At 37.3% G+C, this 22,939-nt stretch overlaps 1 protein-coding gene across 2 annotated transcripts in view; it reads right to left on the reverse strand.

The window, feature by feature from the left end:
* Positions 1-22,939, reverse strand: part of LOC110105785 (probable LRR receptor-like serine/threonine-protein kinase At1g06840) — a 49,796-nt gene that overhangs the window by 20,123 nt on the left and 6,734 nt on the right. For both annotated transcript variants that reach the window (XM_020835424.2, XM_020835425.2), the window contains exons 3-14: positions 18,258-18,408; positions 17,231-17,302; positions 16,995-17,066; positions 16,295-16,438; positions 16,129-16,200; positions 15,948-16,019; positions 14,671-14,745; positions 10,418-10,486; positions 10,211-10,279; positions 10,030-10,101; positions 8,652-8,738; positions 8,493-8,561 (exon numbers count right to left, since the gene is read on the reverse strand). In XM_020835424.2, the coding sequence (XP_020691083.1) occupies positions 8,493-8,561; positions 8,652-8,738; positions 10,030-10,101; positions 10,211-10,279; positions 10,418-10,486; positions 14,671-14,745; positions 15,948-16,019; positions 16,129-16,200; positions 16,295-16,438; positions 16,995-17,066; positions 17,231-17,302; positions 18,258-18,408 (1,024 nt within the window). The remainder of the gene's footprint in view (positions 1-8,492; positions 8,562-8,651; positions 8,739-10,029; positions 10,102-10,210; positions 10,280-10,417; positions 10,487-14,670; positions 14,746-15,947; positions 16,020-16,128; positions 16,201-16,294; positions 16,439-16,994; positions 17,067-17,230; positions 17,303-18,257; positions 18,409-22,939) is intronic.

Below are 22,939 nucleotides of genomic sequence, written 5' to 3' on the forward strand. Positions count from 1 at the left end.
GTATAATGTTAGTATTAGTAATCATATTAGCAATAAGTAATCAGTAATAGTGACTAGTGTCAATACTATAGCCCGTATTAGTCTCAGTATCCTCAATGTCCAACATATTAATAGTAACAATAGTCATTAATAAATAATAGTAGTTAATATTAGTACAGCATAAGCTATAACATCAGTAACAATATGATAGGAAATACTTGATTTCAAGTATCACAATAACTCTCCGCGCAAACTGCTGTCCACAGCAGAAAAACAGCCAAAACAGTGGGAAAAACAGGGAAAAACTGAGAGAAAATAGGAGAAAAGACTTGTATTTTACTAGTAGATGCAAGGAAAATAGCAAAGATACAAGGATCCTCTATTCGAGAGGAGGATCGCACTCTCCCAATCTCTAGAATTCGATCTAGAGCCCGGACCAACAAAGAAGAACAAGAAACTTCAAAAGCCAAAATCACATAACCCTAATCCTCCCCTTTACTCCCTACTTAATGCATACAATTCAAAATAGAAATAAAAGGACCTAATTACCCTCACTTCCCCTCCTTTTGGCTCCAAGAAATAATTTGAATTTCAAGTGGACCCCACCGAGCCCCTCCCTGCTGCTTCCGCCGAACTCCCCCCTGTTCCGCCTGCCTTCTCCTTCGGTAAAAGAGATCCGGCCCGCTGGATTGGGCTGGCTGGACCGGTCCTCTCTGGACTGGTCTAACACAATAATGAATAATCAATAATAATAATCAGTATCAGTAATTAATAATTAATATTCTATCAGATATTTAGATGAGGGTATCTTACTCATGCTCTTACAACTTCCAGCTAGTCGCAAATCAGTGTACTCCTTCTAACCTCCCTTGAAACACGTGATAGTCACCCATACTCCTAACTTCCAATCAATCTCTAGCTCCTTATAACTCATATCCATTCTTTCGTCAGTGGACCACGTGGATCTTGAGGATATCACATGAGGGTATCATATCATATATTTGATATTAATCACTACATTTTCTATCAAATCAATATCAGTACAGTATATTACATCCGTTCAATGCGCATTAATCGTTCTTCAGTTATTTTAGCCCAATTCATATTTTAGTATTATCATATCAAATCATAGTACATCACATTCCAACCCATTTTTAGTATATGGTTTTCCCGACTCATTTTACTCAAAAAATTTTATGTATATATTTAATAGTGAAAATGCAATAAAATCATATCATATTATTCAGAATGATCAAATCTATAATATATCATGAAACCATGACACAGAAAAGTCGTCAAAATCCTCGTTTCTGAAAATTGAGAAAGGCGGAATGTGCCTTACCTCGAGTCGGTCAACTTTCCCAACTACGGTGACGGACGAAAACGACGGACGATGTCCTGTTCGTCCCGGGACGATCTCCCATATACACAGATCGTCCAGACGAAATTAAATGCCAATTTCGTCGTCCCGGGACGAAACCCTCGGGTTGGTTTGTCCCGACTCTTCCAGGTTTGTACAGACGAACATGCATATTTTCTTCACCATATCTTCAGTTCGTACAGACAGTTCGTCCCGACAGTTCCAAGTTCGTACAGACGAAAATGACAGATTTCTTCATAATTTCTTCAATTCGTCCGGGACTAAGACCAGTTCGTACGGGACTAACAGCACAAAAAAAAAGCTTTTTGAAGGGTTTTACAAGAATGATGGCCGGAAAGAAGGTTGAAGTATTGGAAGGCGAATTGGGACAGTTAAAATCAGATCTGGAGGGAAAATTTTTTTATTTTCAAAATCAAATCACCTCCAACAATGAAAGATTGGAAAGGAAGTTCATGGTTATGGAAGAAATGATGAAGAAGTTACTTGAAAGGAAGACCAATCCGGCGAGATCAGAAGTAAGAGAGACCACCGACGGCCATGGCATGGGAGGAAATCTGAACCCGTTGCGGGGGAAGAGGAATTCGGAGGTGAAGATCCTGAAGGAGGAGAATCACATGCCCCCTCTAGAACCGCTTTCTAGAGAAGAGATGAGTAGGGGATACGACAAACGGGAGGTTGATTTTGTCGGAAGAAGGGAAGAATTTCCTCGCCGAGGTGCTGAATTTGAGAGAATCCAGCATCGAGATGCTGATTTTGAAAGGGGAAAAGAGGAATTTCATCGCCGAGGTGAATTCAGCGTCGAGGTGTTGATTTTGAAAAAGGAAGGGAGGAATTGCATCGCCGAGGTGCTGAATTCGAAAGAATTCAGCGTCGAGGGGCTGATTTTGAAGGAAGAAGGGAGGAACTTCATCGTCGAGATGCTGAATTTGAAGGAATTCAGCGTCGAAGTGATGATTTTGAAGGAAGAAGGGAGAGTATGAAGAGGGGTTCGAGTATAATTGTCAGAGGGATGATCGGGACACTTGGGGAGCTCTTCCCCTTAGAGGAATGGGAGTTTATGGAGGATATCGGGAAAACGGAGGAGATCCAAAGGTGAGGAAGCTGAAGATGCCCATCTTTGAGGGTGAGGATGGCCATGGGTGGATTTATAAGGTTGAGCGATATTTTGTTGTCAATGGGCTGACAGAGGAGGAGAAATTGACAGCGGCGGGAATGTGCTTGGTGGGAAAAGCCTTAGCCTGGTATCAGTGGCGTGACAGACGCGAGCCTATCCGGAGCTGGCGGGAGTTCAAAGAATGCTTATTAGAGCGTTTCCGAGCAGATTAGGAAGGAGACCTCTATGAGCAATTCTTTACCCTTACCCAGGAAGGCACGGTGGCAGATTACCAGGACATGTTTGAGTATCTGGCTAGTAGGATGGATCATATCTCGGAGTCAGCCCTGGAAGAAAATTTCATGAAGGGGTTGAAACCGGAGGTAAGAATAGCAGTCAGAGTGTTGGAGCCAAGGAATCTAGGCAAGGCCATGGAGTTGGCCCAGTTGATGGAAGAACAGAAGAAGTCTGAAAGAGGGGCTCGAGGAAACTGCTCAGGAGGCTCTTATAGGACGACGACCACTCTTCTAGCACCCAAGGAGCCTGCATCAGGCAACATTAATGAGACCACCCGAGAGAAGCCAGTAGGAGGAGGGAGTGGGAAAAATTTCAAGAGGCTGACAAAGAAGGAGATGCAGAAGAAGAGGGCAAAGGGATTGTGCTTCATATGTGATGAGAAATACATGCTGAGGCATAGGTGCAAGGACCAAACTCTTCATGTTCTCCTTGTCTCTGAAGACAAGGAAGACGAGGAGGGAGGTGGGAGCAGATCTGAAGAGGAGGAGAAGTTGCACCTGGATATGGCAGAAGTCTCTCTAAACTCTGTAGTGGGATTCACTCCGAGTCAGACTATGAAAGTGAAAGGAGAGATAACTGACCGTGAGGTGGTGGTGCTAATTGATAGTGGGGCTACCCACAATTTCATTTCCACTCAGGCGTCAACCAACTGGGAGTGAAATTAGTGGACACTGGATGTTATGGGGTGATGATGGGTACATGGAAGGTGGAGAAAGGCCAAGAAATCTGTAAAGGAGTGGTGTTGACCATCCATGGGATTCAAGGGATGACTTTCTCCCACTAGAGTTAGGAAGCACTGATGTCATCCTGGGGATGAAGTGGTTGCAAACCTTGGGGGAAACCAAGGACAATTGGGGAGCACTCATGATAGAATTAATGGTAGATGGGAGAAGAGTGGTCATAAGGGTAGATGCAGGGCTATCCAAAGCCATCACATCACTTAAGACCATGGTTAGGGACGTACAAGAGGTGGGAAAAGATTGTCTGGTGGGATTACATAGGCTGGATGCGATCAGATAGAAAGAGGGAGGAGATGTTTCTCTTTCCGTGCAGTCTTTAGTTCAGCAATACAGTAAGGATTTTCAGCCACCTTAAGGATGGCCATCTCCCCCGGAACACGAGCATATCTCCACCTTGAGGATAAGGTGGATTTTCGGGAGGGGAGTATTATTAGACAGGTCCAGCCAGTCCACGCGGGACCGGCTCAGACGCGAAACAGCGGAAGTTTTCCGCCTGAGCGGAGGCCGCGCGAGCCGCACACCTTGCAGGAGCGTTTTAAGAAGAAATTTTGAGGAAGATTAGGAAGGAATTTGAATGAAGGGACTGTTTAGGGATTTCCTTTTGATTTGTATGCATTAAATAGTTGATTTTCCTAGGGTTTGATCATCTTGAATTTGGATGAAATTTGAGATCTCTTAGATTTAGGTTTTCTTTGACTCTTGGCGTTGCCAGAGATTTGGGAGAGATCGATCCTCCTCTCGAATTGAGGATCAATTGTGTCTTGCTATTTTATTCATCTACTAGTGAAATACAAGTCTTGACTTGAGTTTTCTCTCAGTTTTCTCTCTAGTTCTTGCTGTTTTCCTATGATCACCTGCTGTCCATTGCTGTAAACAGCAGTTTTTCTTGCTGTTTTACTTCAGATTTGGCTAGGAACTACTTGAAATCAAGTATTTCCTATCAAATTACCTGACTTTTCTCCCTACACATAATTAAATGCATGCAATTACAAGGTAAATAAGTATATGTGCTCTATGAGCTACACATACTCTTGTGGATAAACAATTCTAGATGGTAATTACATTCTAACCAGCAATTGCACCTGTCTAACATTTGGAGTTCCTCTTAGGAAGCCTTCTTATCTATTTTTGTATATTCACACACCAGTTAAACCAAAGGAAAAATATTACAAATGCTAGAAAGGAGATGATAAAAGATAATGGGGGGAAATTTTATAAAGAGGGCTCCCCATTATTAGAAGATGCATACTAAATTAAATATAACAGGAAAACAAAATGCATACCTTCAGTTAATGTCAAAAATAAAAGAATCAAACTTAAAGTATAAACAATTTGAAAGAAGGCCAAGAAGTTTAGGCATTGTTCGCTCATGAAAGATGGCGCTCGCAAGCTTTAGGTCCCATTTTCTCCGAGGTAGATTAGAATTTAAACTAATCAGATTTCCCCAGATGATCGACATCATGGTTTATTTAGTTCAGGGGTTCCACTTCCTATGAGAGAAGCCGTCATAATTAATTACCCTCTTAACGCATAGAAGAATACTCTCAATTAAGGATGAATTGACATTTAGACGTGCAACAATTTTAATTTTGGTTGTGGGTGATGAAGGGAAATCCGATCAATATCTCGTGATTTTTTTTCTCAGGTATACCGTAGGTTTCAGTCTACCAACACTAACAATTGTTGATTGAAATATCCAGGGAATCTGATTAACAACCATAGCTTGCTTATGAGGGAACCCGAGTAAACTAAAGTGGTTGACTGTGGGTTTTGTTGGTTTGGGTTGGGACATATAGGGCATGGGAGTTGCCCGCAGTTGAAATTTAGATTGGGTCTTATGGCTTCATTTAGAATTTGCCCGTAATTTGATTTGGATTTGGGGTCAGTGCTTACGTCTCCTCTTGGGAGTTGCCCGTATGTTTAGAGATTTAATGCTTCACTTAGAAGTCTCCAAAATAACAAGGCTTACTGCTTTTCTTGGAAGTCGCCTGTAGTTTGCATTCAAGTGGATCTTACTGCTTCTATTAGAAGTAGCCCATATGTTTGGGTTTTAGTTTGAGGGTTTTGATACTTCCCTTGGAAGTTCCTAAAATAATAGATCTTATGGCTTCCCTTGGAAGTAAATTGTAAGTTAGCTTTTAGAGTTATGCTCCTTGCTTGGTAGTTCTAATAGCTCAATTGAAAGCGGGACTTATTGCTTCGTTTAGAAGTAGCCCATGAGTTTGAGAAGTTGGGTCTTACTGCTTCCATTACGTGTAGCCCGTGTAGCTGATTTTACGGCTTCCTTGGAAGTAGCCCATGTAGCAGGTCTTATGGATTCCATTGAAAGTAGCATGTAGGTTTAGGTTTAGGTTTTTTCAATTAAAAGTTTCCCTGGCATGTGGGTATTTACGGCTTCCATTAAAGTGTCCCGTAATTGGGATTTAAGGTTAGATTATTTTTATCTAGAGATTTCACCTAACGTGTTAACTAAAGTTGAACTTACGATCTTTATTAGAAGTTGCTAGTTGAACCTGGGTTAGCGGATATTTAGTTTGGCGGGATTTTAGCAGTAGCTATGTAGTTTTACACACTTCACTGCTTCGACACTAGCACCAATGTTTTGTTTCAGTGGTAGCTTTTCTTGTTTTGTTCCATTACCCATCTGGCCTACAACATTTTGTTTTTTTCCACTACTTGTTTCTACCTATTGCACTAGTGTTATGCTTACAGTATTAATTTCATTTACCATCTTGCGCTGACTTTAGTTTACTTGCTTGCAAGTGTTTGTGGCTAGCATTTGCAAGAGCTGGAGCTTGCAGCTGCCAAGAGCTAGGTTAGGTATACCTGAGTTTTTGGAGTTTTCTTTCAGTTTTTGTTTTCTTAGTTTTAGGAGTTTGGATTATATTTAGTATGCGTTGTACTTAGGGTTGATAGTGGAAAATATTGATTTTTTATGTTTTTTTTTTTATTTAACCAAAAAAAGCAAAAATTCACCAGAGTGGCTCCCCTTTAATATTTTCTAATTGCATTTTAAAATTTCTTTATTATTTTAGTTTAATTAAAAGTTTAAAGTTTAAATTAAAATTAACCGCTCCGCTCGTTAATCAATTTAAATGTATTTAAAGTTTACTTAGTTAATTTAATTTAATTATCTAAATTTTAATTAAATTATTTTAAAAATTAATTATGTCTTAAATTGAATTTTGATATTAATTAATCAATTGAGGCATTAAATAATTAAAAAGGGGTTTTAATTTTATTATTAATAAATTAATTCATTATATTTAAAGTTAATTAATTAAAGTGGATTTTTAAAAAATTGATTAATCACTCAGCTCATTAGATTAATATTTAATTTGCTTAATTAACTGATTTTAGTTATTTAATTAGTTAATCAATTGGTTAATTAATATTTTTATTAGATTAATTAATGTATCTTATTAATTAAACCTTTTCTTGCTTAATTTAATTAGTTCAATTAAGTTTGGAGATTTAAATTTATTAACTAGTTATTAATTAAATTAAGTTTTGATTGTTTAATTAGATTTTAAATTAGGTTACTTAATTTAGAGTTTTAATTTAGAAATTTAATTGATCGTTAAATTGCAAATTAAAATTGTTAAATTTAGTTTAATTGAATTTTTTAATTAAAATTTAACTAAAGCTCTTAGATTCCAAGCTTGATAGTTTTCCTTGGCATTTCGGCATCTTTATGGCTCCCCCTCCCCGCGAGGGAAGGCTGGGAGGGCACTTGCCCTTTCAAACCCACTCGACCGGATTAAAATCGACGATCGAGGACTTTGGGGAAGCAAATCGAACCCGGCACCAGTCTTTGAGCACATGTTTGTAATTCAGCAATTTCCCCGGCATTTCGGTAGCCTTACGCCTCCCCCTCCTCCCGAGGGGAAGTTGGGGAGAGCACTCTCCCTTTAGGTCTACTCATTTGGATCAAAATCGACGATCAAGGGCTTCGGGGGAAGGATCGACCCCGGTATCGATCTTTGAGCCTTCAATTTTCTCATACTGTAAAATTAATTAAAAATTGTATATATTTTATTCCCCTTAAAAATCCGGCAACCTTTCAACGCCCCCTCCTTGCGAGGGGAGTTTGGGGAGGACACTTTCCCTTTTATGTCTGTTCGATCGGATCAAAATAGATGATCGAGGTTTTGGGGAAGGATCGACCACAATATTGTCTTTGACTCTCCAATTTGGAGATTACAACATTTTCCTCTTTTTTTAAGTGCAGCTCTTGTGGTCGACTTTGGGCTACAGATGGATAAAAGCAAGCTTAAATCCCTAAGGGTTATTCACGTGTGGGGCTCGGGAGCAGACGAAGGTACCAGGCGGAGTCGTTGGATTGCACGTATGTGGCGTACGTGCAGGCAGAGCGTGTAACGAGTCATTCGTGAGTGGAGCAAGCCGGAACGCCGAGCTACAAGACTGAGATTTGTTCGGTCGGAACACCTGATTGGTACAGGATTGTGAAAACCGGACGGTGCAGGCTATTGCGGAGGACAGAAGGCTGGAAGGTTGCGTACGCGATTAGAACAAGAGCCAAAAACTGAGAGTCAAACTAAATTTACGTAAGTCCCATTTTTCTGTTTATTCGCCGTCTTATACGAATTGCACAAGTAGTTGCTTCAGCCACGACATGGACGACGTGGTTTGGTTATCCCTCTTTTTTTGTTTAATTATATTCGAACAGACATAAGTTTCTAGCAACCCAATTAAGGAAAAGAAATTGTGAACAGAAACCTGCGCACATGTATTTCAAAGCACATACAAAGAATCTTCTGCATAAGAAAAAACTATTAGATCTGTGAGAGAGAGAGAGAGAGAGACATATTTATAGAATAAAATTATGGAAAAATGATAAAGCTAGATGATGAACACAATGAAGAAGCATAAGATAGCCCTGGTTTTCATAATTTTTACAAGAACGGGCCGATCTGTCATAGCTTTCATGCAATGAAAGTTGTAAAATGATTAAAAAAAAATAACATGAAATAAAACGTACAAGATGGAGACATTTGCAGGAGGATTTAGAGGAGAAGATAAGCTAGTGAGGTCATTATTCTGGAAATCCCTGCAACATAAACAGAAATCAGAACAAATTTATATAGCAAAAACTCCATGAAACAACTCAATAAAAAAAGTGCACTATACTAGCTCTTACAGAAGAAGACTTCTATTTCCAGTGAAAACCATATTCTTCCATACAGCATTTGGAACAGAACCATTTAGATGATTGTTCTCGAGTGAACTGCAAAAAATGTGGAGCATGGAAAATTCAGTTAAAACTTGGTTCCATTACTTGGTTTCCTCTATAAAAACACCGTTATTGGAAGACTTGACAAAAAATGCAAATACAAAAATAATTTCAACTTTCAAATTGTACAATTAGAACATAGAGAAAATATTGTACGAACTGAAATATAGGTCAATACCAAGGAGATGATATCAAAAAGAAGAAACTGGAAATATAGATGGCAGCAGGCATGAAGAAAATAAGCAAGCATTGGTACACACTGACAACACGACGTAATGAAGATAAAATGCATAAATGGCTGCATCTATTATTAAGAAGAAACAAATTGATATTGACACTCAGATCAAGATCATTGAACGCCTCCTTACCTAGAGGAATTTCTTTTTTCGGTACTAAATCAAGCCTAAGAAATGAAACAGCATAGTTTTTTATATGTGGACAAAATGAACCCTAAAACTCCATGAAAATAGAGTCCAACTGTTTGAATGTATATTTTATAAATCTTAAATGTCCCTTTCACTTCAATCACACATCCTGAGACAAATCAAAAGGGTTTAATCTACATATGATTTGGCTCGATTCAGCTGAATTGATGCCAAAAAAATCTCATATGGTGTGTCAACCCCAAAAAGATATAAACAGTCGTACCTAGTCCATGGACAACTAGCCACACCTGGTTAGCTTGAGTCCAGGTTTGACCAAGCGGAACTAACCCAACCCATCCAGCATCTTCCTTTAATGGTTTAATCAAGCTAAGGATCTTTTGCATTCCTACCACAATCTAGTGGATGGCAAAGTTTCTCTAGACTGGCAACAAATTCTACCATGCTTCACAACAAATAAATTCTACTTACATTCATGTAAGCAAACAAACATTTTCATAATGAAACATTGGTTCAAACAAGGGTTTCCAACATAGAGAGTTAAGGGTCAAGTCAAATAATAGAAGAGAAGAAGATTTGAGAGAATGAAAGCCACTATCCTTCATTGGAGGTTATACCATTCCATATATATATAATCCATCCAGTGGTTTAGGGATCTGCTTATCCTACCTAGTAAGACTGGTAAGGATCACCTAGTTCTTCAAGATGAACACTTTACATCTTTTTGCTATGAAATTCTACATTTATAAACTATCCTACGAATACCAAATATAAACAATTTGATGCCTTACTTAAGCCTACATGATATAACCGATCAATAGAAGCACTACAAAACCCCACCTCTTACAAAGATACAGCAACACAAATTGATAATATAATGAAACAAGTAAGAATATGCTCACAGTCTCTGGAGATTTGGAAGACCAGAAAAGTTTCCAGGAATGGGACCAGTTAGAGAGTTGCTCGACAGGTCACTGCAAAAGGCCATCAAAATCTTTCAAATAAATGTGGTTCAAGACATATTCATTAATCCAAATAAAACGAGCACTTAAGAGAAGGGAATAATATTAAAGCAGGACATACATTGTAGTAATATTATTAGAAAGCTTATTAGATGGAATGGCTCCGGTCAATTTGTTTTGGCTAAGATCTCTGCAAACATGAAATGTTACGTTAAAATCAGTAACTAACGGTCCAACATATATATATATATATATATATATAGTTCTTGAGAAAACGGTAGCAGTGCATTAGCTGCTACCATTGCCAGGTAAGCATGCTTGCACTTACAAGTAGCCAAGTTGGGGTATGCTGCTTAAATCAGGTACTTCTCCTTGTAAGTTGCAATTTCTAAGACTCCTGAGGAAAAAAAAAAAAAAGCAAGCATGTGATTGATACGAAAAACAAATACAATGCATTGGCTATTGATGATAGTCACTAGCCTTATTATTAGAAGAATAGCAGTCTTCAAAAAAAGAAGTTTCACTGTACATGAAAAAAATGGATACTAGTGTTTTGAAATGAAAGACAGCATGCACATGAATTAATTAAGAATTATAAATGACCTATAAATAACAAAGACACTCTATCGTTGACTGAGACAATTTTCATTTAGAAAATAAGCATAAAAATCATTATGATCAAGCCTCAAATCATTTGTAGTTGCAACAAAGCAATGTTTTCCACAGTTCTGAAATTACTCGTATGGTCGTATACATGTTACATATAAAGTATAACATGTAGGCAGAAATTTCATCTTCTCAGTTTGGCCTCTACGGGGTCTAATTACATTGTCACTTGAGGCTTGTCAAGCCCCTCCAAAAGAGCCCACCTCCATGCCTATATCACAACAACAACAACATCATCAAGCCTTTATCCCATTATATGGGGTCGGCTACATGAATCTTTTTTCTCCGTTGTGTCAAGTTAAAAGTCAAATTTTCATTTAGATCTAATAAAGAAATGTCATTTCTAATATTTTCTAACCAAGTCTTTTTAGGTCTACCTCTACATTCCTTAACATAGGTTAAATCTAATATATTAGCTCTCCTAATCAGAAAGGCTGCCATTTTATGTGACCAAACCATCTAAGGCGACTCTCTCTAATCTTATCCTTGCCTATACTATGTTACAAAAAAGCCTGAACTCCTCTTTGAGCTTGGGAGTTTGTTTTCATATGATATATTATGTTAATTTTAATAAGATTTTCCTCGTTGCTTGAATCAAAATTTATTTAGATCTAGAATCAAGATTTCTTATATTTGAAATCTCCTATAGTTAATTATTTCTTCCATTGGTAGAAGAACGCTCTCAATTAAGAATAGTTGCATAAACTTAAGTAGACTCAGGCTCAATGTCTATGCTTCAAATGAATTGACTAGGGATGGTAGAGCAAGTGGAGATATATTTGATCAAGATCCCATTATTCTATCATCCCAAGCATAATAACATATTTAATCTACAACAATCAGAGGACGGTATGCTATAATGTCCACAAAATAAAATTATCAACTATGAGTCGCTACCTCTCCAGTATCCCAAACATATCGAGGGAGGAATATATGTGGGTTTTAACTAGATTTAATTGAACAATTAGCTCGTTAAGATAGGTTTTGACTCAGTAGAGGTAGTGGTTAGGAATTACTTAAGTATTGATTGATGGGTTTACTAGTTTTGTGCTAACTCAGAATAATTGGGTTGATGCTTACATCCATTAATATGCCAAAATATTCATTGATGGGTTTATTGGTTTTATGTTCACCCATGTTAATTGAATTGTAGCTTACATTAATTGGAAGACCCGAGTTTTGAATTAAAATTTGGGGTTTACCGTTCTCAAATTCTAGCGGATGATGCAGCTACAACATGTGGGATTGTCCAGATAATTAAGGTTTACAACATTAGCTTTAGCATGTTCGAAATATGGGACATAACTTAGATATTAGAATCAGTCCAATAGTGGGTTTTATAGCATTGCGCTATATATAAGGCAACTTGATATCTAAATTTTATTTGATGGGCTTAGAGGCATTGTGTTAGCCAAAGTAAGTGGGTTGAAATGAGGCTTATAATCATTTTGATTTAATAGAAGAATTCATTCTGATTTATTCTATATGTCAAAATGGTCAAATGGGCTAAAACTAGTCAAAATGGGTTTAAAGCAATCCATTGTATGTGTTGTTGCCCTAAATTTGCAATGGCCTTTAAATAGAGGACTCACAAAATTAAATAGTGGGCAAGACATTTTGATTGTGGCTACTTACCGTGACCCTTAGATCAATTGAGAGGCAGAAATATGGAACTATGATCCTCCCTCCTGCATATAAGTCTAATCAACTTAGTCAATGTGATGTATATTTGAATTAAATTGTTTAGTTAATATGTAATATTATTTTGATGCACTTGCATAAATATTGACATTCGTGAGTTCTTTATAGTGTTCGCACAATCTCACACCTTTCTTGAATTCTATGCTCAATCTCCAGTTGACACTTTTCACAAATATTATTATTAAAAATTATATCAAATTTTATTGACTAATTCTAATTTCTTGAAGTGCTTCAAATTGTTTATTGCAACTCAAAATTTCTTACACAATTTTCCATAACATTGTCCGTTGTTTTAGTGATCTTAAGAATGTTTACTTTTTGTTGCATGTGTTGCAGCTAGGCGTCAGCGGAGCTGAAATTTGACATTTTGATCATGTTGATACTTGTATCAGAGATGGATTTAGCGAAATTACAAGCAACACTAAAAAATAACAACACTTTTAGTTTGTTTCATCTGTAAAATTGTTGTTCAACCAAGCTCACAAATCTAAAGAAGGCACCAATTTCACTGAGTCAAGTCTATTAATTGGCTCACGGCAAATAATTGACCAAGATGCATATTTAATGGCTTCTGCTAAAAGCATGCGTTGAGTGATTCTCTCAATTGAAATTATGAGAAGCTCAAATTCATCCAACAATTTCAAAACTCCAACATTAATTACAAATTTGTGCAACCAAGTTACGACAACTACTGTTGAGCAACCAAAAGCTAACTCATGGGTTTTAGTAGCACTTAAATTACAATATTCATTTATAAGATCAATATCCTCGGGCTCCTTGGCATTCCAGCCATACAACGAGAATCTTGAATTTCATATGAAGTCTGACAATTTGCTAAATCAAGTCTATTTATGGTATTGCTAGGATAATTTTAACAAGCAAGATGGATATTAGCTCTTTATAAGCTTTCAAATGTACAAATTTTAAATTATGTTTTTCACGTCATCACCATTTTGACCATAAGCTAAATACTTAATTTGATATTAACCCATTTCATCTAATACCAATTAAGCATTTACCAATCACATATAATTGTTATATGGCACAATGGATCTCAGAACTTCTTGTCTTCAATTTTATGTTCAATGAAGAAGACATAATCAAGCTTTCTTGAAAGACAAGCCACATAGCTTTTTTTAACAATAATTGTATTAGCTTTTTCTTTTTTTTTTCCGACCTTTAAATAACTTTCTATTCAGAAACAATTTTAATTATTGGGCCTTGAATCCTTTCGCATTAAAGATAGTGTTTCTTTAACATTTATTTTTCAAACGACTGCAAAATCCTTATGGGAGAGGGGAGGGGTGAAATTCTACCAAGAGCAGGATAAATGGTGTCGCCAACATGAGGATAGAATGGTGCGATGAAAAAGAAGTGGGACCACTATGGGGGGTGTCTTGGCTGACTAGGGATGAAGTGGATAACAGGGCTACGAGCGAGCAAGGCAAGAGTAAGGCAAACATGGGCGAGACACAAGCGTCCGAGAAAGGTTGGCGATGTAGGGTGCGCCAGTAAGACAAGGCTAGGCTGCTATTTTATGTTCTAGGGGGGAGCAAAGCAATGGAGCAATTGTTCATGGGCCATTCAATTGAGCAAAGCATTGTGATGCTCTAGTGCATAAGATGTGATGAAGGTGAATAGAGAAGGCCAACATAAGGTGGTCGAAGGTTAGGGAGCAAGTTAGGCGAGGGGGTAGGGTATGTAATTAAGGGCGCAATGTGCAAAGAAATGTGCGAGTGAGGAGCATGGCATGAGGGTGATGATGTTTAGATGTGGCATGAGTGAGAGAAGGGCTTGCATGAGGAGGTGTGGTTGATTCTTTTCTCTCACTTTTCTTGCTTTACAATAGGTAATGCGGTTGAGATTGCTTAGGTGAAGGAAACAATTGATCTGAAAATCACTGGAGTGTTTGGGAAGTGGGAACTGATTCCTCATGCACAAAACAAGAGTTAAGTATTTGCTGGTTTAACTGATGTAAGTTTACAAATACCACAAGATGCAAAACAAAATAATGGACAAATTAATTCCCTTCTCATCAACACATCGAAACTATTTGCTGGTTTAACTGATGTAAGTTTACAAATACCACAATATGCAAAACAAAATAATGGACAAATTAATTCCCTTCTCATCAACACATCGAAACTAATATTTATTGCCAATTCGACAATCAAAACCAACATTTGCGATAAAAAATAAGAAGCATTCACTTACAGCTTTAAAAGTTTAGCCATACTGCCATAAGAAGCTGGAATTGAAGTCCCATTGAAATTATTATTATCAAGTTGACTGCCAAAACACCAAAAAAAAAAAAAAATTAGAGAGTACTAGATCATAAAGAACACTAAGGACATAATCACTATAAACACAAAGCAATCAAAACATCTCAATGTTTATCTAAATTACATTACAAGGTTGTTTGCTTCATTGTTATACGTATGTATATGTAATCTACATTGCAACATTGAATGGCAGTATTCTATTAATCATAATTAGCATGGATCAGTGTTATTATCAGTGCAGGTTATGCTGACATGAGGTTTTTTTTTTTTCATTAAGTATTTCGGTAATTTGGTTGACGTTCCCAGAGTAACTATCATGGAGCACACGGCCATCTAAAAGGTGCTATTTTTTGGCATAAAAAAGTTGCGTTTTTTTAAATTAAAAAAATGCCTCCTTGAGATTCTAGGGAACCAATGTAATATTTGTTAAAGGTATAAAATAAGACGTACATGATGTCTGCCCAAAAAAAAAAGATTAGATGCATAAGTATCGTATCAAGAAAAAACATTGCTGGCATTCTCAGCAGATATATATAGCAGTGAAGAAAAAATCAGGTTAAGCATGCATTGGACACCAAAAAAAGGAGAGAATGACTTGCATTCATTTCCAAAAATACATGGCATAATTAATTAAGATCCATAATTGCACAAAGGTGCCGATGATCTTGACGCCCTTAAAACAAATGTTTAAATGATTGCATTAATTTTATTTTTATTACTACCTGTCCACACAATACCCAAAAAAATCATGTCTGGCGTCATTCCATGAATAACAGCCTCAACCAGAAGACCACTTGCCCAAAACTAACCTGGATGCAACCAACAACAAAAAAGAGCATACTTGCAGGTTGCTTTGCATGACCAGATGCGGCAAGCCACCAAGCAAGGAACTCTTGATCTTCATACAATTAGAACGCATTCTGATTCAGAAAAGGTAGCATAACAGATGGCGCAACAGATGCATTAATAAATGCCTCCTCCATCCACACACCCTAATGCAAAATACAAGACAGGCTGTTTCACAATGATGAGTTTTTTTTTTAATGTTCTAAGCAATAGTATTCAACACTATTTAGAAAATGTTGTTTCTTACAATCAAGCTGACAATAAAACAGGTGATATTATCCACACAGTTAAGAGCCCATACAAACACAGGCATAATTAAGCTGTCATGGAAAAAATGTAGATTGAAGGGTGAATATAACGTACAGAATAAGCAAATTTGGTGTCCTTGACAGTTCGGGGGGAAGATATCCAGTCAAGTTGTTATTGTCTAGTAACCTGTATCATGTCACTTTGTTCATAAAAAAGGCACAAGAAAAGTACGCAACCGTGAGCTGATGAAAAATCAATATAAACCGTTGTCTTTTAGGTAGCGAACGCAACTTACAAGTGAACAAGACGAGGAAGTCTTGAAAGTTCAGGTGGGATTTGCCCGCTCAGTGAATTATTGTTCATGTGGCTGATTAGTAGAATGTAAAGTATGTCATCAGAGAAAAATTGAGTACCTTCATCAATCAAGAGTTTTATGCAATTATGCAATCATTAATACTCACAAATGTCGTGTTTTATTCAACAATGCAAATGATTTCGGTATCGGCCCTGATATGTAGTTCTGATCTATCTGAATTCTATCTAAATTAGGAAGATACCCAAGCTCCGCTGGTAAAGGACCAGATAGCTGGTTACCATTCAGAAGCCTGCAAAAAAAAAATAGGAGAAATCATCAATATAAAGTAAATTTTAAATAAGTTATCGATTTCTATGATGATCCTGAGACAAAAAAACTAAACATGTGTGAGGGTCTGTGCATTCACAGTTAACATCAGTAATATTTTTTAGATTGACTTGGTATGTAGGCCTGAATTCAAGCTCACGCTGCAACAATGATATTAAGCTTCCGCCAAGAAAAGTGTTACAGCTCCAGAGAACCCTTGCAAAATGTTTTCAAGGAGAATTAGAACAAACTTTTGGGTACCAAATTTTGTAACCTCCGATCATAATCTACTACAACGCATTTTGGAAGGGATTTTTCAGAGTGAGAATGTTCATCATTAGTTTAAAAAACAAAGGCAACAATTGGAATGTCTGCTTTATTATTTTCTGTGTCAAATACTATACATAGTAAGTGGGAACTCATTGTAAAACATGAAAAACCACCGGAGTCCTGCTAGATTACTAATAGTTGGGAAAAAAACCCAAAAGATAAATTCATTAGTCTATATTTATATTCTTATCAAGACAAAATATACTTACAGAAGCTTCAACGATGTAATATTGCCTATATCCTTTGGGATACTGCCATTAATCTGATTCCACATAACATCCCTTCAATCAAAGAAAACCACAAAAGTAAAAGGAGATTAACTGAAAATTTTCAAACTAGGAAAACCAAGTCTAAAATGAAAAGAAAAAATTATATAAAAACATGGCTTCAATTCATACAGTATTTCTAATTATGGAAAATGTAATTAAGCTTTGCAGTTTCTCACAATATCTTCAGGTAAGAGAGTTGACCAAACTCGGGAGCTAAATTTCCAGAAAAATTCATCTTTAGCAGCTGCCTGTACAGGACATACTTGGTTTAGAATAGATAACCAAACGATTAGAAATCTAACATCAAATGTATAACTTAATCAAGGACATACGGTTGCAACCAACTAAGCTTGCTGTTTTTAGTCGTTAAACATGATTGTTTCGAATTGAATCGGATACATCACACAAATACTGCTACCATAGACGTGCTTTCAAAAGAATAAGATTTTTACTATGACAATCCTGACCTCCTATTCATAAAAGGATCAATCAACCAATACATGATAACGATACCCCTTTAAAACTGGGCATGGGCAGTAAATATAAGAACCATGTTGCAGATCTACATGAAAAGTTAATACCAACGTATCGGATAAGACACAAATAATGATTTAGAACACCTTGAGCTCACTTGTATGCCACGGAAAGATTATATCTTCCTGCTAAAAGTACCATGTTCAGAATTTTCCTCCTTCCAATTAAGTAAATCACTAGTTAGATTTTAATCTGCCTAAGCATGTCCAAGGAACAGAAACTTTGTGTTCAAGCACTGAGTAGAATGAAGTTATCTGCCCAGAACATCAAGGCTACACTCATAACCTTCAATATGGTTAGTCTGAATATTAAAGTAATAAGTTCCTTCAATGAAGCCTACGTCAGGGAAAGCTTTAAGAATTCAACCGCCAAAAACACAGTATAATTTTGAATGTCCATTTGCTATAAATAAATAAAATTTAATTCCAAAATTTATTTACAAAATCATGCCACATTTTCACAGGTAAAATCAATAAGCTCTCTTCTTTGTTGAAAGGAAAAAGGTATAACTTCTCCCACACTCAATCCCATTTTAGAATAATAATCACTTGAAATACATAATAAATAAAAGAAATGTATATGCTAGCTTTTCCCCATTTATACAAACAAGCATCCATAAGAAAGTACAGAATGACATGGTAGCAAAGAAAGTAATAAGCCATAACATACAGTTCTTCCACATGCAGATATCCATCTTCCAACGTAGAGTTATAGCAAAGAACCCCTTTCCAGTTTGATGAGCATGGATCCCCATCGCTCCAAGTCTTCAAATTATTCATAGGGTCAAGCAATTTGTTCCTAATAGCCTTCAAAGCAGTAACTGTTTGGAAAAAAAGGATAGGATAGAGATTTAGGTACATAAACATGACAAGTACGGAATAATGAAACATCCAGCACTTCTGATTTTACACAATAACTTAAAGAATAAAGAAGAAAAAGGGTATTTTAAGATGGATTTTAGGAGTGAAGCCAAGGTTTGCACAAAGGATTACATAGGAAGATATTCCAATTGATAACACTCCCCAAAAATTTTCCTTTATCTTCCTTTCTATTTGGGTACTACAGCAATACTATGGAACTAAAGCAAACCTTGGTCAATATAACAACAATGAGCACTATAGCAAATAATGGTTATTGCAGCAAAAATAGACTAGAAGACAAAAATCAAATAGGAGCATTTAACTATAGCAAAAAAACTCAATCAATCCTCTCATTGTAGACATTATTCTTCACGTTGAAAGGATTGCGTCAGATCATCTATTTTATAGAAAAAATTTAAACAATTTCAAAAGCCTTTGACATATCCAATTTTGGTTCATAACTAAGTATTAGAGCTCTAGGTCCAACCTATAAGATTAAAAATTATATATTTAAATGAAGGACAAGAGGAATATTCTTGGTGGTTTTCAAGAGCCTGTGTACTACGACTATAAGGAGAGGTTAAAAACAATTAAAGACTACATCAAAAGAAGAGATGAGATACTTTAGATCAATGAACAAATAGCCAAAATGCTGGTTGCTAAGGCAGTGCCACTAATGTTTATTACACAACCACTAGGTGTAGATAAAAGAGGATCCATCTAAAAGAAGATAACTTGATGATCAGAATCCATCCATGGTTTAAAATTATGTAATAAGAGGCGCGCCTTGAGGCGCAATTTCAGACTTTTAAGCCTCAAAGCCTACGCAATGAGAGCTGGCATTGAGACGTACGCCTCATATTCACTGAGGCGCACCTCGCCTCATGTTTTAGAGGCGTACGCCTCTTAAAATTAAAAAAAAGCCCTAACCTAATAAGATTCCACAATTGGTCTGTCTGCTCGGTATCGTTAGGTACATGCTCGGTACTGTTTGGTACCACTCGGTACAACAATGCTCGATACCGCTAGGTACATGCTCGGTACCGCTCGGTACATGCTCGGTACCGCTCGGTACATGCTCGGTACCGCTCGGTACATGCTCGGTACCGCTCGGTACATGCTCGGTACCGCTCGGTACATGCTCGGTACCGCTCGGTACATGCTCGGTACCGCTCGGTACATGCTCGGTACCGCTCGGTACATGCTCGGTACCGCTCGGTACATGCTCGGTACCGCTCGGTACATGCTCGGTACCGCTCGGTACATGCTCGGTACCGCTCGGTACATGCTCGGTACCGCTCGACATCTTTCCATACAAACGACTTACGAACTTTAAAAATAAGCAGAACTTCAGAATTACTCTTACAATAAAAATTTATTTCGGGGGCGCTGCCCCATGAAATCCCCGCAAGGGCACTGCCCCTTGACCCCGCGACCTGACTGGGCAGGTCGAACCCCACCAGGGGGCAGCGCCCCCTTGGACCCCTGGCTGCCCGACATATTATTGTATTCATTACTATTTATTTTTGGAATTATATGTTAATGAAAAGAATACTGTGATTTGGGAAAAATAAAATTTGAGTTGAACTATATTTCATATTATCTTATTATTGGGATATTTTGATTTCACTTCATAACTTGTGCCTTTTTATGTTTTATATTTTTTGCTCATTAGTATATAAAAAAATTATCATTTTATGTTTACGCAATCTTTTGATTTTAAGGCTTACGCCTTAAAACACCTTGAGGCTTACGCCTCACCTCACGAACGAAAAACGCCTCAATACCCGATTACGCAATTTTAAACATGGAATCCATCAATAATAAAAGAAGTTGAGAAGAAGTAGATCTTCCATTAAAGATAGAAGCAAAGTTGGAGTTACCTTACTACAAGGGAACAGTTGAATTTGAGGCAATAGAAAATTGATTTGAGCTTCTTGAAGCATATTTCATAGTTTATGATCATCCGTACATAACAAAATTGCATTTTCTTGTATGAAGTTATCCTCACATGCTTTAGTTTGGTGGAATTCACAATCTTAAAATTATGGATATTAACCTTAACATGATTAAAGTTTAAAAAGATTGTAAAATCTCATTTCTATCCCATTGGATACAGACAACAAAATAGATTTGAAAACAAAATTTGAAGTAGGACGATGAGAATGCATACAATGGAATTTAGAAGGCAAACCATTTCTTTAATTTAAAATCACTTAAAAACATGTATTTATGAAATATGTAGCAATGCTTCATAAAAGCCTTTGAACAAAGTTGAAGCTTTTTCCATATAATTGACTTTCTTGAAGCTAGTATAAAAGCCATAGCACTTGGGAAAAGAATTATTATTTTTTTCATTTGGCAAAAATCCTAGCTTGCAACTATAAACAAGGGGATGACTAAAAGCTCAGCTATAGAGGAACAAGATAGCAGACCATCATGTTGCTATTACAAAAAGTCAAGGAACAAGCTTAAGTATTACTCGAATTTATATTCATAAAAAAAGGCCAAGATGAGAAGACAAGCAAATTACTCGACATTACTTTTGAAGTAGCTGATATATGAGTGACAAAGGTAAATCTTGCATTCCCTTGATGTTGGATTCCCTTGATGTTGGATGAACAAACAAATGAGGAAGCTAGGGAAAATGATATGGCGGTTCCTGTGGCACCGCCTCTTGCCGGCCCCACATGGGCCGGCAATTTACTATAGCAGGCGGTTCAAAACCGACTCCCTCTTACCTATTTGACCTTGCCGCCTATATGTGGGACCCCTTGGATTTAAATTTATTTGAATATTATTTTTTTTTAGGAAAGGGGTGTGCGGTGGAGAGCTTATAAATAGGAGAGGTAGGGGGAAGGGAGAGATGCTAGATTTGAGTTTCTCTTGGAGTCTTTTGTGGTTTGAGGGATCTAGACCTTGCGTCTAGAGATTGGGAGAGAACGATCCTCCTCTCGAATAAAGGGTAATGTAGTCAAAAGATATAGAGAGCCTATATCTCCTGATCACAAAAGACACAACGGACTTCTACGGACGAAAATGACTAAAGACGAGGAAAGAGACGAACAAACTCTTACATTTCAAATTAAACTAAACAAAAGAAAACTTACAACAGTACAAACGACTCTTGCAAACAAAATGACGACACCCTAAAGTTGCTTCACTTAGAGAAGAAGGATACAGGTGGAGTGGCACTTGCGGAGAGACGAAAGAGATTAGAAGCCCGAGAAGAAAGGTTGGAAAGAGCCCGCAGGATTTTCGGAGGGGATGAGAAAGAAGGGTGGAAAGAGCCCACAAAAACCTTGGTGGAAACCAAGGGGTCATACCTAGGAATACTAAACACCACACTTGGGATTCCAAAAGTCCCATTGGAAACCCAAAAGACTATAACATAAAAAGTATAAAAACATTTAATTAAAAGATAATAAATGAACTAAAATGTTAGCTCATAATGAGCTAACCCTTAGTTCAATAAATGAACTAAAGTCCAGCTCATAAATGAACTAAAAGTTTAGCTCAAATATGATAAACTACTAGACTCAAGGGAAGCCAAAATATGATTTATTTTGGACAAGTGTTGACCCCCCCTTTGTCTACATCAGAGGGTCGCTTGTATCTTGCTTTGTGTTAGTTTTGTTTTATTTCCCTTGTTGCAATCCACTGTTTTGGGGATGATTTCGCCCTGATTTTGGCTTTATTCCTACTGTTTTCTTCCAATTAGTGGTAGGTGTGCTTGTGAACTCAAGTATTCCCTTAGGGTTACTTGCGAACTCAAGTATTTCCTATCAAATTGGTATCAGAGCAAGTCTCGGGACCGGTCGAGGGCTGATTTCAACAGATTCCAGCAGCAGTTTTTTCACTCCAAATTGGAAGAAGTTGCTGTTTTTCTTTTCCAAATCCTGTTTTTGGTAAATCTACAATCTCCAGATTGTGATGGCGGCAAAAAAAAGTGTATGCCTTAGAGGAAAGACTCGAAGGGCAGATGAATAAAATCAAAATGACAGTGGAGGAAAAAAACTCTTCAATGGAAGGTCAAGTCGCTGATCTTCGAGAGATGATGAAAAAAATACTGGAAATTCAAAACCAAACGGCGGCTTCAATGACAAAAGGGAAGGAGGTAAAAGGTACGAAATCTGGAATTCGTATGGAGGAAGATGAGGTGAAAATCATGGAAGGAGAGGGAAGAATACCCCATTTGGAGTCTGTCCAGAGGGGAGAAAGAGGAGGCGGATATGGGGAACGCCAGGAGGAGTACTATGACCGTCGAGGCGCTGATTTTGAAGAAAGAAGGGGGGATTTCGAAGGGGGTTTGGGCTATGGCAGGGCAAGAGAAGACCGGAAAACTTGGGGTGCACCTAGCAGTTGGGAGAGGGGAAACTATGGAAGAATCTGGGGCAATGGTAGGGATCAAAAGGTGAGAAAGTTGAAAATGCCCATATTCGAAGGAGAAGATGTGTATGGGTGATTTACAAGGTGGAGCGATACTTCACC

Source organism: Dendrobium catenatum, unplaced genomic scaffold (genome assembly GCF_001605985.2).
Source record: "Dendrobium catenatum unplaced genomic scaffold, ASM160598v2 fragScaff_scaffold_1656, whole genome shotgun sequence".
NCBI lineage: Eukaryota > Viridiplantae > Streptophyta > Magnoliopsida > Asparagales > Orchidaceae > Dendrobium > Dendrobium catenatum.